This window comes from Gavia stellata, chromosome 26, assembly GCF_030936135.1.
Source record: "Gavia stellata isolate bGavSte3 chromosome 26, bGavSte3.hap2, whole genome shotgun sequence".
Lineage (NCBI taxonomy): Eukaryota > Metazoa > Chordata > Aves > Gaviiformes > Gaviidae > Gavia > Gavia stellata.
This window is the reverse complement of record NC_082619.1, coordinates 7,088,001-7,101,622: the sequence shown is the minus strand read 5'-3', so window position 1 is coordinate 7,101,622 and position 13,622 is coordinate 7,088,001. Positions and strand designations below refer to the sequence as shown.

Here is a 13,622-nt window from a genome sequence, read left to right as displayed (position 1 = left end):
AAAACCAGAGGAGATTTAGTCAGAAGCCCCACTTTCCTGCCAGAGCTGCAGAACTACATCTCAGAAAGAACTCTCTTTAAATTGCATCTGATAAAAGGCTTTTCAACACAGCTCAGGGGACTTGCCCTGTTAGAGATAAGACCAGCCGTATCAGCTCTGCTAAGAACATGGAGATGTGCCGAGAGGCCTGCTTCTTATTTATGTTAGTATGATGTGAGTGTAAGAAACTCTTCAGCAAAGGAAAACATACTGCAGTCATCTCAGAAAATGTCACAAAGTGTTGCATGTAAAGGCAGTCCTCTTTTATATAGGAAAGCGAGCTTTTTTAGGGGGCCTAGGTTTTAATTGTAGTTTAGCTACACTCTACTTTGAGCAGGGTGTTTGGTTGCTTTGCATTGGTTCCCATGCAGTAAAATTAATGTAACAACCTCATGTCTGTCTGCATGGCACCCCTGAGATACTGGCTTTGTCTATTAGACAGATTGCTATGAAAGTAGGAGCCTGACAGCTCTGTACTTCACAGTTATCAAGCCAGAGCTAATGATTTTCATTTAAAAAAAAAAGCAAAGCAAAACAAAACCAAACAAAAACATGACACTAATCGCTACAGGTGGGGATTTGCTAAAAGGTAGCGTGGATCATGTGGAGGTCTGAGCAAAGGTCCTAGAGATGACAGAAACCTGACAGAATCAGCCCCAAACTGCCTCTTGGGTATACATGCTTTTAGCATCACCTCCAGCAGAGGAGAACGCTGGGATGCAGAGCTAAGCAACCTACCTAAAGCCGAAGCACTGAATTGGTCTCAGTGCTGGGATTTGACTGCTGGCAGCCTTGGCTCCCAGCTCCCTCCCTCCCAAACACACTGCGAGCCTGTGCTCTGCATCTTCCTTGCTTTCCCTGCAGCAAAACATTCAAAACTCCCTGCCATGAACTCATTCACAGCCTCTACCTCCCTGGTCTGCTTCACCAGGCCAAGGGGAGCCAGGAAGAAGAAGCCATTAGATCTTAGAGGTGTGGAAAACTACCCCTGGGCACAGACTTCTTGAGGTGGCAGTAGCAAGATACTGCATTTATCTGAGCAAGGCTTAGAGCCCTTCTCAGTACCACGCTGATAAAACCAACAGACTTTCTGTTAATGGGTACTGATAAGAGATTTTGGTAAGGTTTTTGCTCAGCCTCAGAGGAGAGTAAGTTTTGCTTTTGTCTAGCAGATCTAGCCCTAGGATAACACTTGCCACTTCTATAACCTCCTTCTTCCAAGGACATCAGCGCAGTCTACAACATCTGAGCTCTTCCGGGAGCAGGCATCATACGGATAGGGAAACTGAGACATGGGGACATTAACACAACTGTAAAAGAGCCTTGTTTTTAATTTTTACTCTCACATCGTCTGCTGTTGAGTTAGCCAGGAGGCAGCATTCACTGGCTGATTCTAGTAGATGGGAGTTAGATGTATATATTTAATTTGTATGTTTGTCTTCAGCAATAGCTTCGCTATAGCATTAGGCATCAGAAGCTATTTTACTATGGCAGCTTCCTGAAACATGAGTGTTGGTAGGGTAGTCTTTTCTGTGTGATGTTTGATATCACTAGGAAGAACAGCACCTTGTCAACTCCTTTTTGTATTGTAATGCTAACTTTGGGTTCTAGCCCAGGTGCCACTATGGGATTTGGACCCATAACTTTTTGTCCAAGAGGTAAGAGTGACGGCTATCCCTGAATCCTTCCAGGACCTTTCTCTTGCACCGAAATTAAAACATCAGTGTTTCTTTGTAAAGAAATGAAAAGCCCCTGGGAATTTGCAGTGGTGTAAACTGGGTTTTCCTGTTCAAATATCTCGATTGAGATTGACAAAGAAAATATCTCAGTGTAATCCTGCTGAGCTGTTTTCCTTGGAATGCCACGAGCAGGCTTGTTCACAAAATCTCTGCTTTTCCTATAGGCGTATGCAGAAACAATCTCGTCACTGGAGCCACAGGGGCTGGGCTCGGTGCACAAGAAAAACACAGATCCATGCCATCCCAGCAGGGTGGCAGCCGTCAGTTCCGCTGCCAAGTGGAGGAGACCAGTTGGGAATTGGATAAGAAGCCAGGAGAGGCTGGGTAGTCTGCAGAAGGCACCGATGCACAGCTTTATTAAGCACTCAGCTGGGCAGTGATGGCACCTGTATTTGCAGCCAGGATCAGTGGGCAAAGGAAATGGAGAACCTGGTCTGGGTATTGTTGCTAACTGCTCCTCTTTTGGCTGGCCTCTCTCATGAGGTTTAAACCTAATATTTTAGAGGGATTCAAGGGACTGTGGGTCCCAGCTCCTGCTAAATGTGAGTCCGATTTATGTAACTTCAGGCTCTTTTGAAAATCTCAACCTTGGGACTTGTCCATCCCAGTAAATGCCATTTTTTCTGGTTAAGAAGCAGATAACAGTTTCACAGTGCTCTATCAAGCATATGCATATGCTTCTTGGGGAAAAAGTAGGTTCCTATGAATCCTGAACCACATCCCCCATTTCCTCTTATCTCCATACTTTGTGTGATGCACACTTGACAACAAACCTGGGTAACCAGCTCTGGGCTAAAACACTGAATTTATTCTCTGAATGTCATGATCACTAAAACCCTGAACGCAGAATTAGTCTAAACGTAGCTCAGGGACCAGGGCCAATCCCAGAATGCAAATAGACTCGAGCCCTAACGGTTGAAATCTCAAGCCACATCTGGTTTAGGATTCAGCTGCAGGACTGCGTTGGACTTGTGTTTGCCCCCTCTGATATAGTGTCCAGACCTTGCAATATGCACTGTAGACATCAGTGATGGATTATGCCTTTTATTTCCTTTTGGCTGAACCTTTCCATCGCTAAGCATTCCCTAGGTAAGAGGCGTTGAGCATTGCTCAGGACTCCTACCCCTGTTTCAGGGGAGAAGCACATACTGCGCTCTCTCCTGGAGACTCTGCTTTGATTCTTTCATGCTGTTGTTTTTCCTTAGTCTGGAATAAGTCATCTTGGGCTGAAAGTGCATGTTTTGTTCTCTGCGGATGGAAACATAACAGCACCCGATGAATGTTTCCTGATGGGCTTCCTGCGATTGTGAAGGGAATGGTGTCAGAGAACAAAACAGGATACGATTGCGGTGTTTGTGAATGTAACTGGGACAATGGTATCAAAGTGAAATAAAAAATAATGAATGGGCATTGGTGTAGCGGTGAGTCAGAGCTCAGAGGAACCTGAAATATTTGTGTCTCTCTAAACTGCCACCTCCCAGATCTTGAATTCCTGGGAGAACACTCTTTTTACAGTTTCCAGTGCTTTGGCAGTAGGAACCCAAACTGAAGAGATAAGATTTTGTGGTTTGCACCTATTCCTTCATGCTTTTAAGACTCCGCTTTATGTCCTATTCCAAGGCAGCCTGTTAAAGAGGAGACACATAGATGTGGCATACCCTCTTATTACAAACCCCCCAGTACTTCTGGGTTTCTCATTGTATTGTTTTCCTTCCTAATCATTTATATTAAAAAGACTCGATTGCTCTTTGCATGTGGAAAACAAAAACAGCAGGATCATTATATAGTCTCAGTTTCTGGCATAAGTAAAAATACCACCAAAAAGCTCTGCTTTGAGAGAAATGGTGGCACTGCTGCAATAGGCAAACACAGTTTAAAGGGAGCTCAAGTTTTCTGAAACAATGTGCTTGGTCAGTCTGCAAACTCCTGATGAAAAATTTGCCACTGAAAAGCAGCCTCTGGCACTACATCAAGGAGAGGAATCAGGCAGTGGGTGCTTTGGGGCAAGGCTGAGGTCAACACAGAATTTCTGCGTAGCAATAGACTGCATTTATTCTTCAGGATAGTTTGGGTTTGTCAGGAAGCCAGACTCTGAAACCATCTTGCAGTTTCTCGCCATGTGTCTTCAGCAGAAAAGACCATAAAAATGCTACAATAATATTTACTGAAGTGTGTATGTTCACAGTTATATCCATGTGTCTCTGTTTACAAATGTATCTGCTCAATGCAAGTCAATTATTTTACAAGGGTGAGGAAAAAATTTAAAAGGAAGGTGAACTAGGGCTAGGTGGATTTGACTGCCCAGCTCTGGAAAGCAATCACCCGCGCAGTGTCAAGTTATTCTTAGTGAACGTGGGCAACTTGGGAGCAGAAAAGCTGTGGGCAGAGATCAGTGGTGATACAAGCACAGTAAACTGGCCGAGGAGAGTGTTAATACATGGCAAAGGCTGTTGATTTTCTGGAAACGTGACATGGCTTGGAAAAAATCTTGAGAGATCACATAGTCCTCCCACCATGTCAGAGTTATGCTGATTAATTAATGGAGGCGAATCCTTTTGTAGTTAAATTAGCTGCCAAAAAATGAAACCTGGCTCAAGCCATGCCAATGGCAAAGCTTCCAGCACTTTTAACAGGCTTAACATTTTACCCTCAAGCTTCAGTACTCATCCTAAATCATCTCATGTGTCTTGGTTGGCAGAACTGGGCAGGAATTATCCCAAACCTTCTGGGAACAGAAGCAGAAGCTGTGATTTGTCCCTCATCTGCTAATGGGCAGACACCTCATTCGCTACTCCCAGCATGTGTCAGTACAGCAGGGTGTGAAGCACCCGAGATGGGTAGGGGTGCTTAGGGAAATCCCTATCTATAGGCCCAGGGATGCGGGTAAGGCAGCTGGAGACTGGCGGGGATGTTGCATGCTCCAAAGCACAGGTGCCGTTCTCTTTAAAGGAAGAGCTGCAGCACGCCTCCAGGATTTAGGAGCTTATACAATGGAGATGTGAGCATCTATCAGACATGCCCAGTCTCTCTACCCTCAGATTTCACCATATTACTTTTAAGAGGTCAAGAGGCCACAGCAGTAATTTGGGCAGGTTCTTTTTTTTTTTTTTTCACTTCCTCTCCTGGTCTTGTGCTGAGACCGCACAGAGGCATCTCCCGGAGATTTCTCATGTGTCTGGGGCTGGTGCCCCTAAGCCTCCTTATCATCAGCCCTAATGCAGCAACTTGCTGGGGAGGAGTACTGTGTCCTGGTTATTCCCACTTGGTATCGAGCCTGTTGGAAACAATCCCATTTATGTGAACTCCAGACTGAGAAAAAACGTCATTGGTCCAGATCCTATAAACGTGTGCATGAAGTCAAGTGCTCTTCTGAAAAGTGAAGTACAGAAGCATGATTTAATTTTTGTTTCCTTTTTGAGTCGGGTTTTGGGATCTTGATATCAAAACAATAAAGCATTCATTTTAGCAGCCTTCTTTTATCCACTTGACATGAAATTTCATGGAAATAGTGAATGTAAAAATAAAAAAAGAAAAGAAGACATTTTCCTTATGAGAAATTCTGCAAAATAATTTTGCCCCATTTTTTTAGCTGGCTAATTTCAGCGTGTTTTTGTTATATATGCCTATCTTATTCCTGCTTTGTTTCCTCCTAGCATGAGTTACTAAGTTGTGGTTTCCCATTTATTTGAATTGTGAAGAAATGATGCTGTATTCTAAGACTGCCAAGTTATGCTCCAATGTAGTACTCTGAGTGGAAAGTGAAAGAAAGGCAGTCTGAGGTGCAGAGGAAAGCTTGCATCACAGTTTGTCCGGGGAGTTGATCTGCTTTGTAGTTTTGAGCAAGTCTGTAGTGTAGAGTAAGAGCAAAATTATTGCACTGTGGGTTATCATCGAAATAATTACTTGAAAGCCCTCCTTTATACACAAAGAAAGCCTCAAATCTGCAGAAACTTTGACACAGTCTTAAAGGTATGCTGTCTTTTTCTTAATTCTTAGTCCTGCTGCAGCAGGGAAAGCAAGACTGCATTTCCCCCCGTCCTTCTTCCTCAGGGCAGGGACAGATTTGCGGCACGGATTATCAGCATTTGGGTTGCCACAACCCGAATGCCATCAGCTCAGCTGGAAAATACTGTGAACAGAAGGGTTTGTCCATCACTGTGCAATGCTGCAAGTAGATAGAAGAGGTATAGAGCAATGTGCTTAGGCAGTGATGGCTCTCAGCCTGCTGTTTTCACTACAGCGTTATGATGGATCTCTGGTGCTAGCTGCAGCCCGCAAAACCTCCGCTGCAGAAGCAGGCCTTAAATTGATTGTGAAGGGCACAAGATTGGATTGTGGTTGTTAGCAATAAAATGCCTATGATTATAATTTTGCAGGGGCAGTTATGTGGAGTCCCTACACCAATCACATAATATCCTGTAAGGAAGCTGGAGTAGCATGAGCAAACCTCAAGAAAAGTGTGCTGAAAAAGCTGCAGAGGTCTTTCTATCTTTTTGTTTTGGTTAGGTGTACTGTAAAGACTGGGTACATTACAGTATGGGATTGCAGTCCAGGCCTTGCTTTGAATTAATCCAAAAGATACCTTTTTGTTTTCCAGTAACAGCACTGGACGAGGCTCTGTGACCCACAGAGCTTACAGTGTGCACAGATCAGGGCAACACAGGACTGGAGGGAGCAAAAAGGCACGGACAGGGGAATGCATTGCTAAACGTTATGCCAAAGATCAAGTGCAGGGATGAGAATAATACTCTGCCTTCCTGCTTCCTAATTCAGTGCCCAATCCATCCGAATTTGCTGCCCCAAGATCAACACAGATTCTGCTCCTTTTTAAATTTTATATTTGACTCATTTTCTTGTAAGTTTGATGTTATCTCTTTTCTGCTTGTACGAGATGTTGGCAGCAGAAGTGCTGACTTGTAAAACTGCAGTGCCAAAGTAATTTCTATTCAAGGAATAGATGCTCTGTCCTAACCTCAAGCCATGTGTAAGGCTAGTTGCTGCTGGTACCTCATATTTTGGTGCTTTGCATTGTACTTCTGGGCTCTTCAGACAGCAGGTCTGTATTGGTAATATTCTCTTTACAAAAATATTTCAGGAGTGATTTTTCCGCAGGACTAAGAGTGGCAAACACATATTCTTGCAAAAAAAAAAAAAGAAAGAAAGAAAAAAGTCACCCTCCCAGAGGTGGCAGTAATCTTTCCATGCATGGCATGATGGTTCAAGTACTCAGCATTTTTTTCTCTTATAAGTCAGGCTTTGTGGAGGAGGATGAACCTTTGATCTTTAGCAATGCCTTTTAAATGTGGTTACGGCCAGAAAAGTGAATGTAAAGAGCTCAAAGTCAATATTTGGTGTGAATGCATTGCATGCACCTGGAAAGAACCGTTATTGTAGATGCTGGGTTATACCTGGGATGAAAGCACTGACTACTGTCACCTCACCAGCTCTTGTTTTCATTACCTTTCTTCCAGAGCTGAACCCAGGGAACTGTGAACCTCTAGCGAGCTTTCCTTGCCAGTGAGCATTGGATAAGGTTAGAACCCTGAACTTTTAGGGGCCTTGTCCAAGGCCCCTAACTCTAGAGGTTAGTGAGGACATTAGGATAGCCTGGGGCTAGCTCTGTTATTAGTGCAGTCATCAATGCAACGAAGACTGTGTCAGGGACCTTGAACAGAACAACATTGAGGTAAATGATGATGTTTCACATCCTATGTGTGCATTGCACAGTTGCCCCTGATTTTTACCCATGCCATTCATATATTGGCTCAAATGTTGTGCCCGATTCATTAACTAAGTGAAAAATTTTACTAAAGCTTGCATGCCATCTCCATTTCTGGATAACTTGCTTGAAGCATTGGTGGACTGTCAGCCCTCCCCAGGCTGATGAGAAAAACAGACTGGTTTTCCTGCAGTACACAGGGACAAAATCAAAGTGTACCTCACCTTACTGAAGCACTTAGACCTGGGACCTGGGTCTAGATGGTTAGTCTAAAAATAAGAAAAACTACAAATTTGACCATTTACAACTATAAACTGTTATTAATAATAGTCATATCCCATATTCATGTCTAAGGGATCCAGAAGTGTGTGCCAGCTCTATGCAAAGCTGTTTCAGCAGTCATAGCAATGGGAGTCTTTCATTTGTGGCAGTTCAGCGGTGGGCTGCCCTGCAAAGGCTGGGGCTGTGCTTCACAGGGAGTTGAACTTGCCTATTGCTGCGCTGCAAGCTGCCGTAGACGGGACTTGCCACATTTATGCCAGGAATGTGATTAAAAACTGGAAAAACTGAAGCTAGCCTATTCCCAGAGGCAATATAATGTAACATATATGCCAGAATAATACACACAAGACCCCTGTCTCAGACTCAGTCTGGCCAGCTCAAGGACACAGCCTGGGAGGCAACAGCATGGGGGGAACCCTGGCGAGCTGTGGCCTGTCTGGTTAGGTTATGTTAGCACCTTTAACGCCTCGATGTGTTTTCCCAGTTGCCCGCCACCGAATGCTAAGTAGCTCTCAATTCCAGGGGATAGAAATTTGCCCTCTGGTATTCAATTTAACTGTTGATCTCTTCCTCAGCCAGAACTGAAGCCAAACACTTCCTGAACAGACTAGTCCTTCAAAACTGAATCTAGCCAAGCAGAGCCTCTGGTAGTGAGTACAAGGAAGGTTGTACACGTTCCCCATCTGGGTCTGTAGCCTGAAACTCTGGCAGGGCCAGCTGATCTCTGGCCTCTTCCAAGAGAGTTAAACTGAGTCCCAGGTAATCCTGACTGCTAGGACGTTATCTGAGTGGTCCCTGTACTCTGACCCTGCCAGCTAAAGGCTACCTGTTGCTTGCCACCCCTTTGTTTTTCTCTTAAGCTGTAGATGTACACACCACAGAGAAGCTGATTGCAGCAGGGGTTGGCGGAATGCCACCTAACTTCCCTTGCATGCAATCAGCAATACTTGTTTGCTATTTGCATGCATGACCCGGATCGTAAGCAGGTGTTACAAGCTGCTATCTCTGCCTGATCTGCTCTGTGTATCTTCAGTTCCCCCAGAGCCTTGAGTCTGTAGCTTTTGTGGCTGTAACTAACTCAGGGTTTTAGCTCAAACGATTCCTGGTTCAGTTACTGCTTGAGCCTGCCATGATGGCAGCCATCGCATTTGAATTACTTTTCCCGTGTGCGAGGGAGTTTTAAAGACGGTAGAGTTTGCAGTCTGTATGCATTCGAGCAGCAAAATGCAGAGCTGCTCGGTGCAACTGCTGCCTGCCTGTGAGATTATCATTATCCCCGTTAACGCCAGTTGCTGCTGTAGGCAGGGCCTAGCAGCCGCTTTGCCTTTCAAGGAAGATCCTTATCTGAGAAGGCCAGCTTCTCCATCAGATATTCTCTATATCAGCGAAAAGTGTGTACTTGCCTGTGTATGTAAAGATAGTTGTACTTGGATGCAGCCCTAATCATTGATCCTAGTCCAAAGCTGTTCTTTGGGGTGTGTTTGTTTGGGTTTTTTTTGGGGGGGGCAGGTAGACAGAAAGATCCCTGCTTTCCAATTTTTTTCCATTTCTCCAGAAGAAAAGCCTTTATTCAGAAGAAAAATGGCTTAAGGCAGAAAAAGCATTTTCCCAGATGTTGTTTCCCTAACCCCCCCCCAACTTTGTATATGTTTTTAGACTGGAAATCTCAAACCCAAACATTGTATAATTTTATTTCATGAATTTGCAGTGGTACTCATGGTTTCCTTGCCTCTGACCAGTAAGATGCAAAACCGAGACTGGGTCTAGGGAGTTGTAAGTCAGTCCAGCACCCCAGTTATTTGGTGTTCGCCTACCACCTCATGCCATAATGTAGGGAACCCCCCATTTTTTGTACTGAGAGGAAGCAGAGACTTACAGAAGATGTGTCATTTAGGAACCCCTGCCTGACATCCTGACTTCAGTAAATCAGAGAAGCAGCAAGTCACTATATCGGTACCTCTGATGGAAAGGCTTGCTCTCTTTTAAGAGCTGTCACCAGAAGATCTTGTGTTCTTGTAGCTTTCTACACAGGCAAAGTTTATAGCCTGGAGATGGTCTCAGTCCCTTTAAGGAGTTTCTGACACAAGGCTGTGATCATATGGTATTGCACCACAAGAAAATTCTTCCGAGGGGCACCTTCTACTCCCTAGCTTACTCTAATTAAAGCTGAAAAAGGGTGGGGGTATTTTTGAAAGGTTGTGCATCCACCAAGAAAAAGCTGCTGGAAAGAATGAACACAGTCTGAGCTCCTTGCAAAGGACACGATTAGGCAGTGTGGGGTAAAAGCTCTCCTTTTTGTTGTTTAAAGGCTGTAGCCATCTCTGCTAATCCGTGTGAGAGGTTGCTCACAACATTTTTACAGCAAATACTGTAACTTCAGCAGGACTTATGCAGATGTTTGAGGGTTCCTCTGAATTCAAGCTTAGTCAGGCCCACATAAATTCTGGGCTACTCAGGCTTTTTTGGTTTTTGTTATGTGATCCGAGATCAGAGATAGAAAAGTGCTGATATTTGTAAATGCAGAGCACAGACCTGACTCTTTCTAAGTGGGTTAATTTCAAGCTGAGAGGGATTCTCATGTAGGCTCTAACTATTGACATTTTTTGTGATGATATCATGAGCCTGGTACTATCTGATTTGCACTTAGATTCTTATGTAATCAGAGGATTCCAGCAGCTGCACTTTTCTAAGTTTTCAGAATTTCTGTTACCCTCCCTGGTTATGGAAGAATTTGTAAAACTAACCTCAGAAACGACTACTGGGGGGAGGCAGGGAGAGAGCAATAATTTATTATTTTTAAAAGTTCATGATTTGGACTGCATCCTGTGAATTTTGAGCACTGAGGGTTTAGCAACACACCAGCTTTCAAAGCAAAGACAGTGTCTGTGTGTTGACAGATAACCCGCTGCTGCATACACATCAGTGTTACAAGGCTTTCGACCGCTCGGTCCACAGAGTAGGTGAGTTTGTTGCTGCCTTTGTTTCAGAGGTCTGCTCCATTAACTCACATTAAAGTAGTGTGTGCTTTTAGTTTGGGAGGTTCCTCGTTCAGCTTCTGGCTTGCCAGCCATAATGGCAGCTGTGTTATGTGCGGTTAACTTAGCTCCATAAAGAACATGCAGACCTTGTCAGATGCACTTTGAATAAGGTAGGACTGTGCCAAAGCCTTTATGAGCCTGGCATGCTTCATTTAGAAAACCCAAGCGCATCAACGCAAGGAAATTGATAGTCAAAACTTTTTGTCAACATTTGGAGTTTCAGCAGGAAAAAAAAAGGATAACAATTTCCTGTTTTTAAGCATTTCTAGAAATGCACAGTTTGGTAACTCACCAGTCCTACGTTTCCCACAAAATAAACAAAAAGTGTAAAGTAATGCATTTTTTATCCCACCACTAACACCCATAACTCTGACCTGTACTGACTGCTTCTCCTTCACTAGTAACCTCAAAATATAAACACCACACAAACCCCTTTGAAAGAAGATGTATAGACCTTCAAATGCCACTCCAGAAATGTTACATACTACATATCTCTTTGGTTGTTTTTGGACCAGCAAGTGCAGGCAGGTGGGCAGGTAACTCTATGGAATTTCAGACGAAGCTGCTTACCGCAAGCAATGAGAATGATAGAGCATCCAGCAGCCACCTTTACTGTTTGCAGAAGTCAAGTTAACCTTAACTCTTGCCCCACCCAGAGCAACACAGCCGCTAGCAAAGCAACCCACCGGTTTTGCATACGGGTTAATGGACCCCAAAGAATCTGATTCAATCTGCAATCCTGGCAGATGGCAATTTCAGACAGTGCTGGGCAGCTGTGGGGCCCTTGCAGGTGCTCACCAGCTCAAAGAGAGAATAAGAGTGGAGTTACTAGTTTAGTCATGACTCTGAGCACTTGTTTTTTTTCTTCTCAGGAGGCTCTGTCGGTGGTGAGCGACGACCAGTCCCTCTTTGACTCCACGTACGGCACTGCCACTCACCTCCCCAAGGCAGATATGACAGCCTCAGGGAACCCTGACTATGGCCAGCCGCACAAAATCAACCCTTTGCCTCCTCAGCAGGAGTGGATTAATCAGCCCGTCCGGGTCAATGTAAAAAGGGAATATGACCACATGAATGGATCAAGGTAAGGAAAGACCCTTTCCACATCTACTGAATCTTAAATAAAAGCAAAGCACGTATCGTCCATTCGTGCTCTTGTCCACTTTTTGTGTAGGACCACATCCCGCTCCCCCTGGAGTTCCTTTGTCACTCATTTTTTAATGACCTGAGGATCTTGCTTTTGCCGTTCTGCAGCATGCATCTCTAGCAGTCTCCATGAACGCTGCACAGACTGGGACATGAGACTGCCAGGACAGAGTTCATGCTGCAAACACTGTTGTAAATTACCCATTTCATCACTTAGTTCAGCATCCCACAAATGTGCCATGGTTCAAGGGGCTCCTGAAGATGGAGTCAGTCATGCAGTAATAGTCGGTGTTTATACCAGTGCTTCAGAGTGAAGCTAGTGAAAGCTGCACTAACGGACTGTATGGGCTTCACTGGAGGGCACTTCTTACTGCATCTGTAACTAGATTCGTGCTCCATCAGGGCAGAAGCAACCCTATGAAACTGGAGAGCTATTTGATGGAGAAGGGAAAAAGAGGAGACTGAGGTCCTTTATGGCAGTCTATGAGGTGGAACAAAACAAAAGGCATACGCCCATGTCTTCTATATGCGACCACTGGTGAAGAAGATTGTTCAGAAGTAGATTTGAGCAGTGATGTTAACCATCAAAGGGACACTGGTTATGAAGTATCCTCAATAGCTTTTAGCCAAAGAGGTAGGAGGCCCACCCCTCATAATTTGTAGTTAGATCTGGGGGAGATGGATAATTTCCTTGTTCAATGAGAAATTCAAAGGCTTGAAAACATGTCATTATTGCAGCTCAGATTGTCTCTTTTAAAAACATTTCTTAAAGTCCAAAGCCTAAGAAAAAATTTTGCCTTCTTGGACAAAAACTTTAGGTGTACAAATTTCAATTTTTTTCAGTTTTAAATATAAAAAATACAGAAAAACTGTTTTGTTTTTTAGCATTAGGTTTTAGAGTTCATATTAATTTTAAATTTTATTTTAATTTCAAAGTCACAAACTTCTCTAACATTTGTACAATGTTAATACAGGACAGTTAATCAAGGGGGTTTCCTTTTTAGGGTTAGTTTACGGCTTCCGTAATAACCTTTTTTCCTGGTTTCTGAGAACCTAGCAAAGTGTAGAGTTTGAAACAGAAAGCAGCCTTGCACTATCAAACTTCTATAATGAGATGATGGTGTTAAAGACTTCAAACAGCAGCATGTTTTTTTTCCTCGTAAGTATACAGTAGATGCTGATTTTACTATAAGATAAAAGTCTTTGCATCAGTTGGTCTTTGATGGTGATCATTTGCAGACTGAATTTGATCTTGCCCTGGTTGAACCTTAGTACCAGTTCTGCACTTCATAAGAACTACATGGATTTTTGCACTAGTGTTTCCAATCTCAGAATTGAGGCTGAAACATGGGAAAATCCGTTATTTCCTGAAAAACACCACCCCTGGATAACACAGGCAAAAGGATTGGTCCTGAAAGTACCAGCAGGTTGGGTTTTTTTGATAGATGCAAGGACTACCTTTGGCTACCAAGGCTAGTCTTCTTAAGCTATCCCTAAAATCTTCAAGAGGGCAACGCAGAGTGGGATCCTGACCGAATGAGTGAGGCTTGTGCATGGTGCCGTGCAGGTCTGACCTCTCCATCCCGTGGAGAGGTGAACCAGTCCTGAGAACTGAGGTGGCAGAATCAGCCTCACATATGGCACAGGCAACACGCTCCG

At 43.9% G+C, this 13,622-nt stretch overlaps 1 protein-coding gene across 2 annotated transcripts in view; it reads left to right on the top strand.

Annotated features, from left to right (window-relative positions):
- FLI1 (Fli-1 proto-oncogene, ETS transcription factor) overlaps nt 1-13,622 on the top strand; it is an 88,952-nt gene that overhangs the window by 38,527 nt on the left and 36,803 nt on the right. For both annotated transcript variants that reach the window (XM_059829803.1, XM_009815724.2), the window contains one exon: nt 11,690-11,901. In XM_059829803.1, coding sequence (XP_059685786.1) covers nt 11,690-11,901 — 212 coding nt within the window. Of the gene's footprint in view, nt 1-11,689; nt 11,902-13,622 lie in introns of those variants that run through there.